The sequence below is a fragment of the Vespa crabro genome, chromosome 15 (assembly GCF_910589235.1).
Source record: "Vespa crabro chromosome 15, iyVesCrab1.2, whole genome shotgun sequence".
Classification (NCBI taxonomy): domain Eukaryota; kingdom Metazoa; phylum Arthropoda; class Insecta; order Hymenoptera; family Vespidae; genus Vespa; species Vespa crabro.
In genome coordinates, this window is record NC_060969.1 from 5,704,822 (window position 1) to 5,718,974 (window position 14,153).

The 14,153-nt window shown below is 41.3% G+C and overlaps 1 protein-coding gene across 1 annotated transcript in view; it reads left to right on the forward strand.

Annotated features, from left to right (window-relative positions):
- The first annotated feature begins 8,264 nt into the window (after positions 1–8,264).
- Positions 8,265–14,153, forward strand: part of LOC124429437 (fasciclin-2) — a 66,868-nt gene continuing 60,979 nt past the window's right edge. The window contains exons 1-2 of the mRNA XM_046974738.1: positions 8,265–8,338; positions 8,748–8,868. Of these exons, the coding sequence (XP_046830694.1) occupies positions 8,835–8,868 (34 nt within the window). The 5' untranslated portion in view covers positions 8,265–8,338; positions 8,748–8,834. The remainder of the gene's footprint in view (positions 8,339–8,747; positions 8,869–14,153) is intronic.

Consider the following 14,153-nt stretch of genomic DNA (forward strand, 5'->3'; position numbering starts at 1 on the left):
TCCTCGAAAAGAGATCAATACGGGCCGTGAAGCCGAGCTAAAGCTTCTTTTCATCTTGTCGCGCGCGAGTTAAACCCTCGGCGATGCTGACCGCACGCGCGTGCGTTACAAATACATATATACGTACATACATACATACATACATATATAGATTGTATTTATTTCTCACGGCACTCGCTCGGGATGTCTTTCGTAGAAGAAAAATTCTATCAAACTTTGTTGTCTCATTCAAAGTATCTCAAAGTAGTACGAATTCGCTAGGGAGAAAATCGTCATCTCCGCTCGAGCGGCCGTTTTGAAACATACAGGAGACGTCGTTTGACCTTTCCCTTTGGAAATCTCTCGGATAAGCCTCCGACACGAGGAGTACTGACGGGGCGCCGCGCGCTTCTCTCTCTCTCTCTCTCTCTTCTCGATAAGGTATCGGAGAAACCTGATAGAAAGTTGGATGCGTAATCAACAAGAGAGTGGAACCCCTTATGAGATACGTGTCTAGCATCGGATATTTCAGGGCGTAATTAGATCGTTGCATCCAGAGTACGTATATCTCTGCTTTTCGTCGGTCGAAATTCGGCAAGACGATGGATCGATCAGACGGGACGTTCGAGTTCCACGTTCCTTCGAAATCAATTCACGTAGGCCAACCCTAATTCGTCCCTGATTCCTCTTCGCGATATCTACCAATTTCTACTGATTTATCCATCGATCTTTCCCTTTCCCCTTTACGAATATCTTTATAATCAAGCCGACGGTCCGTTTTCAACCCTGACATAATCGTCTAAATTAAAAGAAAAATCATGAACTCATCGACTCTACCTTCTAATGAAGGAAGAAAGAAGAGCTTTTTCAATTCTTGAGGGTTTTGTTGATACGCGTCCAAAGAAACCCAAGAGGATCGATCGAGTCTCCCTCTTTCATTCTTTCTCTCTCAATTTTCCTCTCTTTCCACTTTCCGAGTGTTATTGCGGCAAACGCGCGAGTCGAACTCGGCCATATCATGTAATTCGTCGAGTTTTAGGATCAAGGGTCGCTCGTAAACTTTCCCAGAGACAGTAATAAAATCGACCACGAAACCTTCTCGCTGGCATCTCCCGAGAAAGTTTAATTTCATGTACGTTCCCACTTTATGATATACCGTAGCGCTAAATATACTCTCTCCTCTCTCGATGCTTCTCTTCTCGCGACTTTTTTCTAATATGTACGAGTATCGTCGATTAAGTCGGAGTCTCGAAAGTGTGTAAGTATACAAATTCGATATTCTTTAGTCACTACGACGAAGAATCCAAATTCTCTCCTCGAGTTGTTCTCGATGAGAAACAACGGGTGGCATTGTTGCTCCAGAATCCCTTGAATTCCGTCAAAGGGCAAATGCGAGGTGGGTTCGATCCTTGAGATTCCTCGAGGATCGTGATTATACCCTGTTGCACGAAGTAAGCGCTAAACAATCCGACACGCTCTATGATTTATCACTCGAGTCGAATCGATCGGTAAATCGAATAGTGATTCGATCTTTCAAGTTTTCCCGTTAGAAACAAAAGCGTGGAAACGTGCACGCATCGATGACACTTTCGTCAAACCACTCGTTTGTCTTTCTCGTCGGTCTTCCAGGTCGCGAGCAGCCTCTTTCTGGACGAATTACCTTGTGATTCAAGCAAATACCTCGTCCTCGTTTTAACGGGTAGCTTTGTTTTCTTTTTTTTTTTTTTTTTTTTTTACCAAGGGAACAGAAGGGAAAATGAAAGGACGTAAAGAGACGAGAAACGTCACGGTTGGAAGAGTCGTTTTCCTCCGTTCCAGAGGGAGGGAGAGTGGGCCTTCGTAAAACGATAATTGGATCAACTTGCTTGGAGGAGGCGCGAACGGAAGAAGAAGAGGAGAAGGAACGTATAATTAGGTAATTGTGCTCTAGCTAGGCCTTCGATCGATTCTTTTGCCCTACCGACTGAAGCTTCCAAAGTAATTTCATTTTAATCAAGTACTATGTACCTTCCTTTACCTCTCTCGTAAATTGTATCGTGAAATCCGCGTTTGTATTAATAATAATTGGATCGACGGTAATGTTGAATCTTGGAGTATTACCTCGATCAAGAAATGACTCTAGCTTGTTAACTACGTGGAAATACGAGGAAGAACTCGTGAGAAACGAGCTTTACTACTTTCGGATAAAAGGAAAGTCAACAAGTGCAAAGAAGGAGAGATAGAAAGCGTAAGGACTCGGCTCTTTGGTTAAACTTTAAAACGCTCACTGCAGAGTTCGTAAAGCTCGAGATCTCGTAACTGAGACGTTTCAAATTGGGAACACGCAAAGTCGAATATGTCCTTCCGTCTCTCTCTCTCTCTCTCTCTCTGTACTCACATACAAATCCACGTATACGTGATTCTGGAAGCATAGAGGGGTAGTTCCGCTTAATCCCAGATTTAGCGTGCTCGGATCGTCGAGTTCAACCCTGCTAATGGAAGGTTAAGCCAGCTGATCCTACGCCAACTTTGTACACCTTATCGAGCAAGGAGACGATCGAATGCTCTTGCGTTTACCTTAGCTTCCGCGTTTCGTTCCTCGATCAAACAGGTGTTCGTCTCGGCGAAATTTACATCAACGACAGACGCCAGTCTCTTTCTCCTTAATTATACTATTCCTGGAAACTGATTTTCGTAACGACCTAATTCGTACAACGTTTAAACTATCGCATATAGGTATCAGCGAAATAATTGGAGAATAACGAACCGATGCAACTTTGACAACGACTTTCGATGCCTGGCCGTGTAATTTGTAATGCTATTAAATATGATCTCGAGTTAAGATTGTGTTGTTTGTTTCGATTAAATCACGAAAGAAACTCGAGCACACCTTTCGAAAGTGCGCGTTGAGTTCGATAATAGGACAAGTCCTTATATTATTTGATTCGGCTATAATGAGAATAGGTACATTTCGAGCGACTGAATCGGAATTGAAATTATGTAATGAATCGCGAAAAGAGAAGAGAAGAGAAGGTATAGCATATAATGGGAGCCCAATCAAAGTCCTACGGTTATTGAAAAACTGATATTTTTCTGTATTTAAACGAACTCGATCGCACAACGTTTTATCCATAATACGAGAAACGATAGTTACGATATCAAATTTTCGTCTGAGAATCTGCGGGGTGGAGGGGTGCGGGAAGGGAGAGAACAAAGAAGACGACGAGTCTGATCGAAAGAAATAGAGAGAAACGCGATGAATAACGCGTGCTTACGCGTATTTTATATATGTATATCCATCTTTGTACCGAGCAAAGACATTTCGAAAACTCGTTTCTCGTAGAATGCATCCCTCGATTTCTATCTTCCAAACCATTCGGAAGGAACAAAATAAATTTTCTATCCTGTCTGTTCTTTCGCTAGAAGACGTACGGAGTAACGGAAGAGTACAGGGTTCCGCTACGTTAAGCTTGCACGCGAATCGGAATGCGCCATAAGTCGAGTCGTATGTATTACATACGAGAAAGGGAGGGAGAGAAATAAATAGAGATAGACTGACAGACAGACGGACAGATGGTTATATGGATAGACGTGTCGATGACAAGTCCGCTCGAAATGCTATATAATTTGTATCTTAGGGTATCGTTGGCCTCCTACTGGCCATTAAGAGAGACGATTTACGGGCGGTTAGATTATCTTGAAGATAAAAGCGGACAACCGATCGGATAATCGTTGGCATTCGAAAGAGTCCTATTAACGGAAGATCGAATTTATCAAGTTCGCTCCTCGTCTATGTTCCGTTCGTCGAAGAAAAGGAAACTTTTCTAATCGTTCCATTGGCTCTTCCATTATCCTTTACGAGTCCCACTGTTCAGTTAGCTTTCTGAAAATGATATTAAACGGCTGGCCGTAACCAAAATAACTTTCTCCGTACTTGTTGGTTTTCCGATGAGACAATGCCGCGGCTTAACACGTTGCTATGCTCATTTTTACAGCTCACGTTTTCAAAGGGAAGGTTATCGTGCCCACAGTTGCCACACGATGGGAACGCTACTGCTTACCTAAGCTCGTGTAATCCACGTTAGCTTCGTGTAACATTCATTTCATATATGTATGTACATATATATATATATATATATATATATATATATATATATATATATATGTACATACATATATGTATCTTCGTCCCGTGTAAGAATTACCCAGCCTTGCTAAACTCTTATACCTTTTATGCTAGATCGTATTTCTTCTTTCTTCGCCATCTTTCTTTTTCTCTCTTCGCGATTCAGGAAACAACGCAACAGTCGGTCGGTCGATCGGTCGGTCGGTCGTCACGACGGGAATAAGAAAAGGGGATCTGCTCGCGTATCACCTTTATACTCGTAGCCTCGCGAGTTATTTATTTTTATGGGCTTTCCCTAGTCTTCCTTCGCGAAATTTCTACAGGATTCGGACCCTACGTTGCTCGGTAGGCAACGAGAGAGAGAGAGAGAGAGAAAGAGAGGGGGAGAGAGAAAACGACCGTATTCCAGTGGAAACCCTCGCCGGGAGAATCCCTGTAGCCGGTTAATGGCGCTACGGAGTTGCCATGACGACGAAACCCCATGGAACCGGCGCTACCAACGCCACCGCGTCCGCTGAAAAGCCCATCCATTCTGGAAAAACATTATAAGAATGGCACGAGTCGAGTTCTCGTCGCCTTTTCCTTACTCGTGAAACTCATGGTAGTCTCAGCTGCAAGCACGTGCGAAGCGATTGTCGAAAGGGAGAGTATTTGGGGGGGGGGGGGGAAGAGAGAGAGAGATAGGACGATCGGTTTTTCACGATGACGACGAAAAAGTCTGAGAAGAATCTTACTATACGAAAGATGTAATATCTTTTCTCTTCTCTTTCGCGTTTATTTCCTTTTTCCTCTTGGACAAGATGCCACGATAAATAAGCGTCTCCTTGCCATCGCTCGACCGAAAGGAATTCGTCGGAGGAGAAAGTTCGTAAGATTCTTAAGCACGGACTTTTCTTCCTTTTTCCTTCCTTTCCGAAAGCTTTATAATATACAGGAAAGGGTGACTCCGAACGACGTTAAGATTCAAGAGCATCTTTTAATCTTATTATCTAAAACATTTTCTCCTTTTATTCTTTCGCATACCATCGTAGAGTCGTCGCCAAAGAAAAAATCAAATAGGTATCGAACGTGAATGAATACCCGAATCGAATGAAATTCAAAAGTTAACGTCGTGAATGTTCACTGTGGAAGTGAAATAAAACGTTTGTGAAACGTTGTGGCTCTCTGAAAAACCCTTCGCGGTTGAAACGCGCGTCAAAACATCGGCCAATTAACCCTCGAGGGGATTTAAAAGCAACGAGTGGAAGAACTCGGAGCATAGGATAGGCACACGTATACATATAGAAATTCATGGGGGCGGGGTGAGGGGAAGGAAGCCCCCCCTTGGGGATCGTGGGTTTCTGAGAGACCGCGGTGGGAATTACTAAGGATTACATGAAAATTCTATTATCGTCTTAACGTCGAGCCAACCCCCTTTTATATCATCATGAAGAAATCGGGCTAATGTTACGAATCAATTCTATGCTGTATGAAGCTCTTGCATCCGTACTCAGTGTATCAACCTACGATTTTGTTTCCTTGCCGATATTGCATACCGTTTTGCGTGCCGTCCATGAGAGTGATCCGAAGAGATCATTGTACTTACGGTCTTGCGATTATTGACGTTCCGCAATGGGGATTAATATCCGATCGTCCGAGTTCCCGCACACACACACACACACAGACACGTCATAAGAGACACTACAAGTATATATATATATATATATATATATATATATTTACTGATAGAGATTGATACGCATAGAGATGTGCGCACGCGCGTACAGAGCTTATAAAGGGGTGCCCTCGGAGGGCTGGAAATGTGGCGAGTACAGCCTCCAGTACGAACTAGCCGCAGCCAATTACCGTTCCCTCATTAATCCGATTAATCGTGGATCATGCGAAAAGTCTATTATCGCCTTACAAACGTGTACGACAGATTTTAATGGAATCACATCGGGTGTCGAGCGGAACGCGATTTTGATTTAGTCGACTTTCTCTTGCTTTCTCATCGAGTAAATTAACCTCCCGTTTCAACTCGGATAGGTCGAAGCACACAACTTTCGTTCGAATAATGCTTATAGACAACTCGCGCGTAAATCGAACATTCATCGTTTCTATTTGAGAAGAAGGGAAGGATCGTTGGAAAGATTTATCCTAATCTCGATTTGATCGGTCGCATCGATAAACAACCGACGATACAATTTGCAAGGCAATTCACTCGGCTTCCCGAACGCATCCTAAATACGTCCTTCGTATTTTTCCAGCTATTATCTCGCCTATGTGGTTAGAAGCGTCTAACGCACATTTACGAATGTACAGGTCTCTCTCTCTCTCTCTCTCTCTACGTACAGGTTGTTACGATCGCGCGGAGAATCCCGATAAATACGACGTACGCCAAGGGCTGTTGAACGTTGGTCGAACGATCGGCCGTGGTAGCCCACAGCCAATTAACGTTCTCTCATTAACCATGTAATAATCGTTGTCGGCTGCATCGTCCCTCCACTTTCTCTTTCTCTGACGCGCACTTTCACATTTAATCGTCTAGACCGTTATACCTATGACCGTTATACCTATACCTTTTGCTCTGTCTTATAATTAATGAAGATCTAAAGGGAGAAAGAAATATACGGTCTAGCCCGATCGTTTATAAGAGAAGGTACTTAACGAGAGATATAACTCATTCGTGAATATGCATACGTTGGAAAGAAGCAAGGTAAGTAATTGTCGGTTAATTGTCGTACCCAACTTTGGAGTTAGAGGTAGGCACAGGGACAATTTAGAGCGACAAAAACAACGCATAATAATTTAATCGTCGAATTAATCGCAACGGGACGAGAATTACTCGATCTCTTCCTTTTTTCGCGTGCAACATGGATCGTACGGAGATGCGTTTGTAGGAACCGCGTTACTCCCTTACTCATGAAACTATAATCGTATAATATTCGCCGATAAAATATCGAGTACTCTCCTCGCAGACAGTTTTTAATGAAGCAAACGAAGGCATTTTTAACGAAATTTAGTACTTTCAATTCTCTTTCGCTCCTCTTTTCTTTTTCTATTTCGACTTTCGAAATCGAGGACCGAGGACAAAGAAGAATCAAGCCCTCTCCTCTTTAACGAACGGCTACTTGACTGGCAATGAAAAAATTATCGAAATCGTCGGATACCTTTTGCCCGAAGGGAAAACTTTTCAAAGCCAGTGCTCCATCTGACCGTTCGTTCAATGGTAGAAACTGAACTGTTTAATCGATCGCCTGTACGAACGCAAATATTAACGTACCCACGTATGCACATAATGTGCCCATTAAATAACGCAAGAGAGTTCCTATTGAAATTATGCTATACATTTTCTACGTCACAATAGAACGTACCATTTTCTAAGAGAGAGAGAGAGAGAGAGAGAGAGAATATAAAGCTGGCTCATCATTTTTGCAAATAAGAAAACGATTGCGTAACGGAAAAGTCATATAACGGATGAAGATGATTATTTTCCTCTTATGGGGTGCGTGCAACTATGAATGGAATATATATGAGAGAAGTGAAAAGGTATGCGAAGGGTGGGTGCAAGTCTACTCCTATGAGCAAGGTTAGCTTGTGCCAACGCGTAGTAACAGTCATCGAGGACGAGAAACCTATTCGCATGGATGCGTCCCTCGAGGGCGACTTCTTCCCTATCTAGAAAACAGGCCCACGATGGCCCTTCATTTCGTACTACTCACGTTTTCCTTCTTTCGACGCCAAAAAGGACGTCCTCTCGTTTATGATATCACAGGAGAACTTGGAAAATCTCCTAAAAAAGGAATTAAACGGATGAACGGCATTTGTTACCGATTCGTTTCCTCGTCGCTATCGAATCTATTTATCCTTATCGCGTATTTCTTCTCCTCGAGGGAGACGTATGACGAATAGTGATTAATTATAATTCTTTTATTATATTTCATTTATTCATTAATTCGCGTTTAATATAAAAACTATAATGGAAGGTACGCGCGATACAAGCACGCGTCTATTTTACATGCCTATTTATTTAAAAGCTTTAATTATTCGATTAGAAAATTGTTGTTTACATTTAAAATCGAAATTAATTACATTCTTCGTGTATATCATACTCCTACGTATTCATATTATATACTTTTTATTATTTTTAATCAAAGAAATTAATATTTGTATTGACTCGCTATGTACCCACAGTGACGCCATTATCCGAACTACGGGGTCCACTTTGCGTGCTGACAGGTGTACAGGGTACTTTATCGCTCCTCATAGTTGCAGGTAATTACGACATTATTTTCTAACATATACCCTCTTCCGATATATCAATCGATAGCCGAACGTGCGATACTTAAGAGGCCGTGATCGCGAGTTGGGGGATCAACGCTTTCGAAAGATATCTGCGAAGATATAATCGAAGACCCCCGAGTGGGGTCTATTACGTCATAATTTCTCTCTCGGATTTTTTCCTCTTATTTTCACGATATCGATACTTTTCTCGCCTTTTACGATCAATAATTGTCCAACGATAGATGCGACGTCTCTTGCATCGAATTCGAGTTTCATATATACTCGCCTGTACACACACGCGCATATATTTCCTACACGCACACATACATATGCACACAGACATATGCACGCACTCTTTTAATCTTATCCTAATACTAATGTAAGTTTTAACGCTTTTCAGAGATTTTCCAAAATTTCACGAGATGGAACAGCAGAGCGCCAAAGCAGCTGTTGGTGTATCATTTCTTCGTGTTCCTTGGTCAAAAGGATGCTCATAATCCAAAGGATCAACGATATATCAGGTAAGTAAATTTCTTTCTTAAATATTTCCTCGATAATTGTATAAGAAGCAACATAACCTATTATTCTATATGATCGGAAGGTTGGGCTTTTCGAAGAATTTGTTCGCCTATGTACGTGATTATATATACATATATATGCGAGTGTGTGTGTGTGTGTGTGTATATAAAAAACTACTTATTACGAGCGTATTGTCGTTGCCGAGCTCGACGTTCGTCTACACGTCTGCACGTGTAGAAAAAAGCGACAGTTTTTTTTCGTCCTCTCTTTCGCATCGAAATCGGATATTTTCTAAGAAATTACATAGGTCAGTACGTCGATCCAGTTCTACAATTTATATAGGTTAGTCGTCGCATCCAAAAATATATGTCGTAGTCTCTTTTTCATTTCCACCGTCTATGCACATTCAATGTATTCCTTCGCGATGTAAATACACATATATCGTTTTAGTTTCTTCTTCTTCTTCTTCTTCTTCTTCTTCTTCTTCTTCTTCTTCTTCTCGATAATCGACCATGTCCGACTATTATCGAATCATGATGCATTACTTTGATCATATAAATGATTCGATATTCGTAGGTAGAAATTCGATAAAATATTTCTTCCTTACAAGATATATATACATATATTTATACACATGTAAATACGTAGATTCTACGAATCGTCCGATTTAATAATGACCGACGCCGAGAGAGAGAGAGAGAGAGAGAGAGAGAGAGAATATGTAGAAACTAATGATGGCTCGATCGTTTCGTCTATGGATAAGAGTAAGTAGGCCTATGTGTACACTATTGAAATGGCTATTCGATGGTTTAACAGAGCTTTGAGTCTCCCTCTCGAATGGAGTAACGACGTGAAGTAATGCATTTCGAGACTGATGGCGTCATCGTTTTTGTTACGGGGCCGTATCAAAGGCTCTCTCTAGATGATGTTTAGGCTTCGAAAGCCGAAGCCGGTCACGTTCCTGATATAAGAGGAGTTTTTCTTTTTTCAACACAGTCTTTTTCAACACGGGGCGAAAATTATTAGGGCGATCAACCGCGCCGATCGAATTTCTCTTCGTGGAAAGGAATCGCGAGATATCGATCTATTATCGCTGTTTCGCCGACGTTTGCTCGATACTTTTTCGATAATTGCTTCGACGCGATATTTATTAACGACTAACATTATACGTATTTATAAATGATAATGTTTTTTTCGTAAATATCTCGCTCGAGAAAAAGAATCGTACATGGATGTTGCTCGTCCCATCGGACACGCGCGTCCACGTTCACATACTCGCTTTCAGGGTCGGCTCTCCTAACACTTTGTCCTCTCTTTTTACCCCCTTCATCGAAAGCCCCCGAAGCCGCAGATTGATGCGTCGAATTATATTTGTCGCATGGCGCAGCTGCTGTCTAAATTATACGCTACATTTAGTCGGACAACCCTCTACCTCCTCCTCCTCTTTCTCTCAACGTCGCGTACAGCTAGGCGCATCGTCCCTCTCATTGGCTTTGATGTACTCCGAGACTCTTGGGAGTCGATGAATTTTATTCCACCTTTGCGGTCGTCGGGAGAGAAGAGAGATGGGGGAGGGAGAGAGAGATTTTCAGACGGGGAGAAAGTCGATGGTGGATTATTTAGCGTTCTGTAACGAGAATCGGATAGGAGAACGAAGAGAGAAAATGTTAAAAATGTTAAGTCGTTAGATTTTTGCGTCTAGATCTATCGGCTACTATAAATGAAAATCCTAACGATACACAATCTCTCGCCATAGTCTCGAATTCTGAGAGAATTTACATCAGATTCGACCCCAGCGTACTTTCCTCTATGCTTTTAAATTTTGACGTATGACGAACGACGGCAGGTGTGCTTCCATTAATTTCTTTTTCGTGAGAATCGACCCTAAAATTCAACGTGCATTCTCTTTAATATCTTGGATTACGTTGGAATTATGAAAAAATATCTATTGTTTTGATGCTATTGGATATATCTTTTAGATGAATGCTTTTCTATATATTTCAGTTTTCTATTATACTAGAAAATTATTTATCTTTCGAATAACTCTCTGTATATACGCATATGTCAGATTATTTATTCGAATCTTCAAGCCATTTTAACGTCCGCGCATAAGCAACGTGTTTTCGCGATCATCTCGGATGGAAAACAGATCAGTTTGTTCGTTTATTTTACAGTACTCCGATGCAGGCACACGAGTGATTAAGTTTCAGAATATAGAGTTGGAAAGGGCGTCGACGATAACAACGTTGACCGACGAAGAGGTTACATCGATGACACGTTGTTTACGAACAAGGAGAGGGTGTCGATAGACTAGAAGGCAACGAATAACGTGTATAAGAACGTGTACAACTCTCGTCCAGATATTCCTCCTCTTCCTCCTCCTCCTCCTCCTTCTTTTCCTCTTTTAATGCGCACATTTTCTTATGGATTTTCACTTAAAGGCGATCTTCGTCGTCGTCGTCGTCGACGTCGTCGTCGTTGGCGAGCGAGCATCTCCTTCATTTCATATCGAGATCAACCTCTCTTTCTACCTGTCGGCTCGCGTACCTGACGCGTACTAAAAAGCTTTGAAAAATAAATAAGCTCGGTTATACGCTATGCTGCGTTGTAGCATTCATCCGTTATTGCATACCTGGTTTCGTGCACGCGCACATAAAATAGAGACAAGTGCAGCTTGTTTCGATAAAATTGCAACCGACGTTTTTGCTTTCCTTTCGCGATCATGCACGCGTTGCAACAAGTTTTTTCTTTTTTTTTTTTTTCCTTCTTTCTTTCAACCAGTGGAGCACCAACGAACGGAGAGAGACTCGTTGCTTTATTATGAATTTGTTTCACAGACGAATGGCGATTCAATATTCCATGTTGTATTTATTCTCTTCGTTGACATTGTCGTCGTCTTAATCGTACATATATATATCGTTGAATGAACGAGCATTTTAGTATTTTTTAATTGACGTCGATGAGAGGTTTCAGTCGAGTGTTATCGAATAAATGACTCTCGTTTTTCTTTCTCCTTCTTTTCATCTCTCTCTCTTTCTTTTTTATCTCTTCATCCATTGCTTTTCCCAGTATCACTTTTTCATGACGTTTCACATCGGTGCATATAATCTCGACGAGGAACGAATTTTCAAGTGGTTGATCGGTCTCGTCTCTCTCTCTCTCTCTCTCGTCCCTCGGCCTCTCGTCGGAATAATATATATATATATATATATATATATATATATATATATATATATATATACACGACATACTCCATGAATTATGCATATTTTCCGCGATATGAGTGCCTGAGCGATGGGGTGGCACGTAGATTTGACAGACTGTAAATTAGGTTGGAAAAATGCACGCAAGCCCAGAATCCGACTTCGTATCGTGATCCTCTCTGATGCGTCGAGAGAGAGAGAGAGAGAGAGAGAGAGAGAGAGAGAGAGAGAGAGAGAGAGAGAGAGAGAGAGAGAGACGAGACCGGAAGAGAGGGACAGAAAGATGCGTCGAAAGATCGATACATGGCCTCGTTTAAGAACGAACGTCATATCTTTTCCAAGAAGTTTACAGACACACGAACGAAGAATCCCTTCGCATACGTATTCCTGAACGTTCTCTCGACTATCATTTTGGAACTAGTTCAGCAGGATGCATTTCAATCGTTCGCGCTGTCTAACATCGATTTATCGAAGAAAAGAAACATGGAGCTTTCCGCGAGAAAGGGAATTAAAAGACAGAAATTACACGGCACCTGTAAAGGTAGCAACGCGCTTTAACGCTTGCCTAGACGTTAGGTAATGAGATTACTAAAATGAAGTGCACTTAATTAGCTTCTACTTTCGTTTTCCACCTATCAAGGAAAGGAAGACAGCCACCTTGTCTTTTCTCCTTTGCGAGACGAAAGAGAATTTCCGAGACTACAATTATATAAGCTTATATAGGTACTTTGGTATAATAGATATTTCTTCATTCTTCTTTGCACCTGTCACTTTCATCGTTTCCTCTCGAAAATTTATTGCGATTAAATGATAAATTTTCGAAAATGTTTAATAACAAATTCGAAAGAAAAAAAAGAAAACACGAAAATCTCGCAGTTTAGAATTTTGCAGATGATTGACATGTAGCTTTGCACCTCGAATTACTATCGTTCTCCACTCACTAGCTCTCTCCGTCTAGAGCGAGGAGAAGAGGGAGAAAGAGAGAGAGAGAGAGAGAGAGAGAGAAAGATGGTGACAATAGGATAGAAACGATAAGCGCTTTCGAAAATGATCATTCGAACAGGCACCGTCCATTCGCGTCCAACCAAGCACGTCGTCGAGAGGAGGACACTGTTCGATAATTCTGATACTACCTTCTATGAATGTAAATCGACAACGACGATTCCGCCACGTTGTAACATTTATTCCGTACTATCGAGTTACATCGCGAGATATTCCTTTGTTAGAATTCCGTGCTAGTTCGATCATTGAGAATCTTGTTTCTCGATGAGAGAGATCTTCTGCCGCCAACTCTAGATAGTTGCTCTAAATATCTAAAGAGCACGAGCGCATAATTGTACCTATATAATCCAATAATATCCCTGTACACGTATCTCTGTCTTGTATCGTTACAGAAACATCGAACCGATAGAGGGATCGTTTATCATCCGTTTATATCCATTTACGTCACACGCGTATCGATCCAAACTACATTATTGATAAATAAATTATCGAATTTCACCGTTAATTCGTTATGTCATATATTCGAGGAAAAATACGAGCGATTTTCTACCGTAAAACTCGTCGTTACCCTTTGATATCTAATTTGTCATGGTAGACGGAGTATTTCTAATCGATATCGTTGCATCTGTCAAGTTTACCCTTCCGCAGGTTGAACGCACTATATAATTTCGCTCTGCGAGCCTTCTCTCCCTCCCTCTCTCTCTCTCCCTCTCTCTCAGGCACTTCCTAAAGCCAAACAATGCGTAACCATATTGGCACGTATCACGAAACATTAGAACAGATTGAATTAAACGCATCGATCTCGGACAAATATAATGTTATAACTAGCCTGTAGGCTTTATGAACAAATATGTATGCGCGCTCATACACACACGCATATGCTTAGAAATTCATAAATTCTATGTAATCATTATTACATATCAAATTAATATAATTGAGAGCTATCGAGTGCATCGTAGAAAGAATTAATCGTTTTCAAGATTGGATCGTTCATTTTTGACTTAGATGAAGAGAATATTTGCCAAAAGCAGAAACATAATACCTTCGGAGATATATACGATACTATATTCTATGAGACTAAC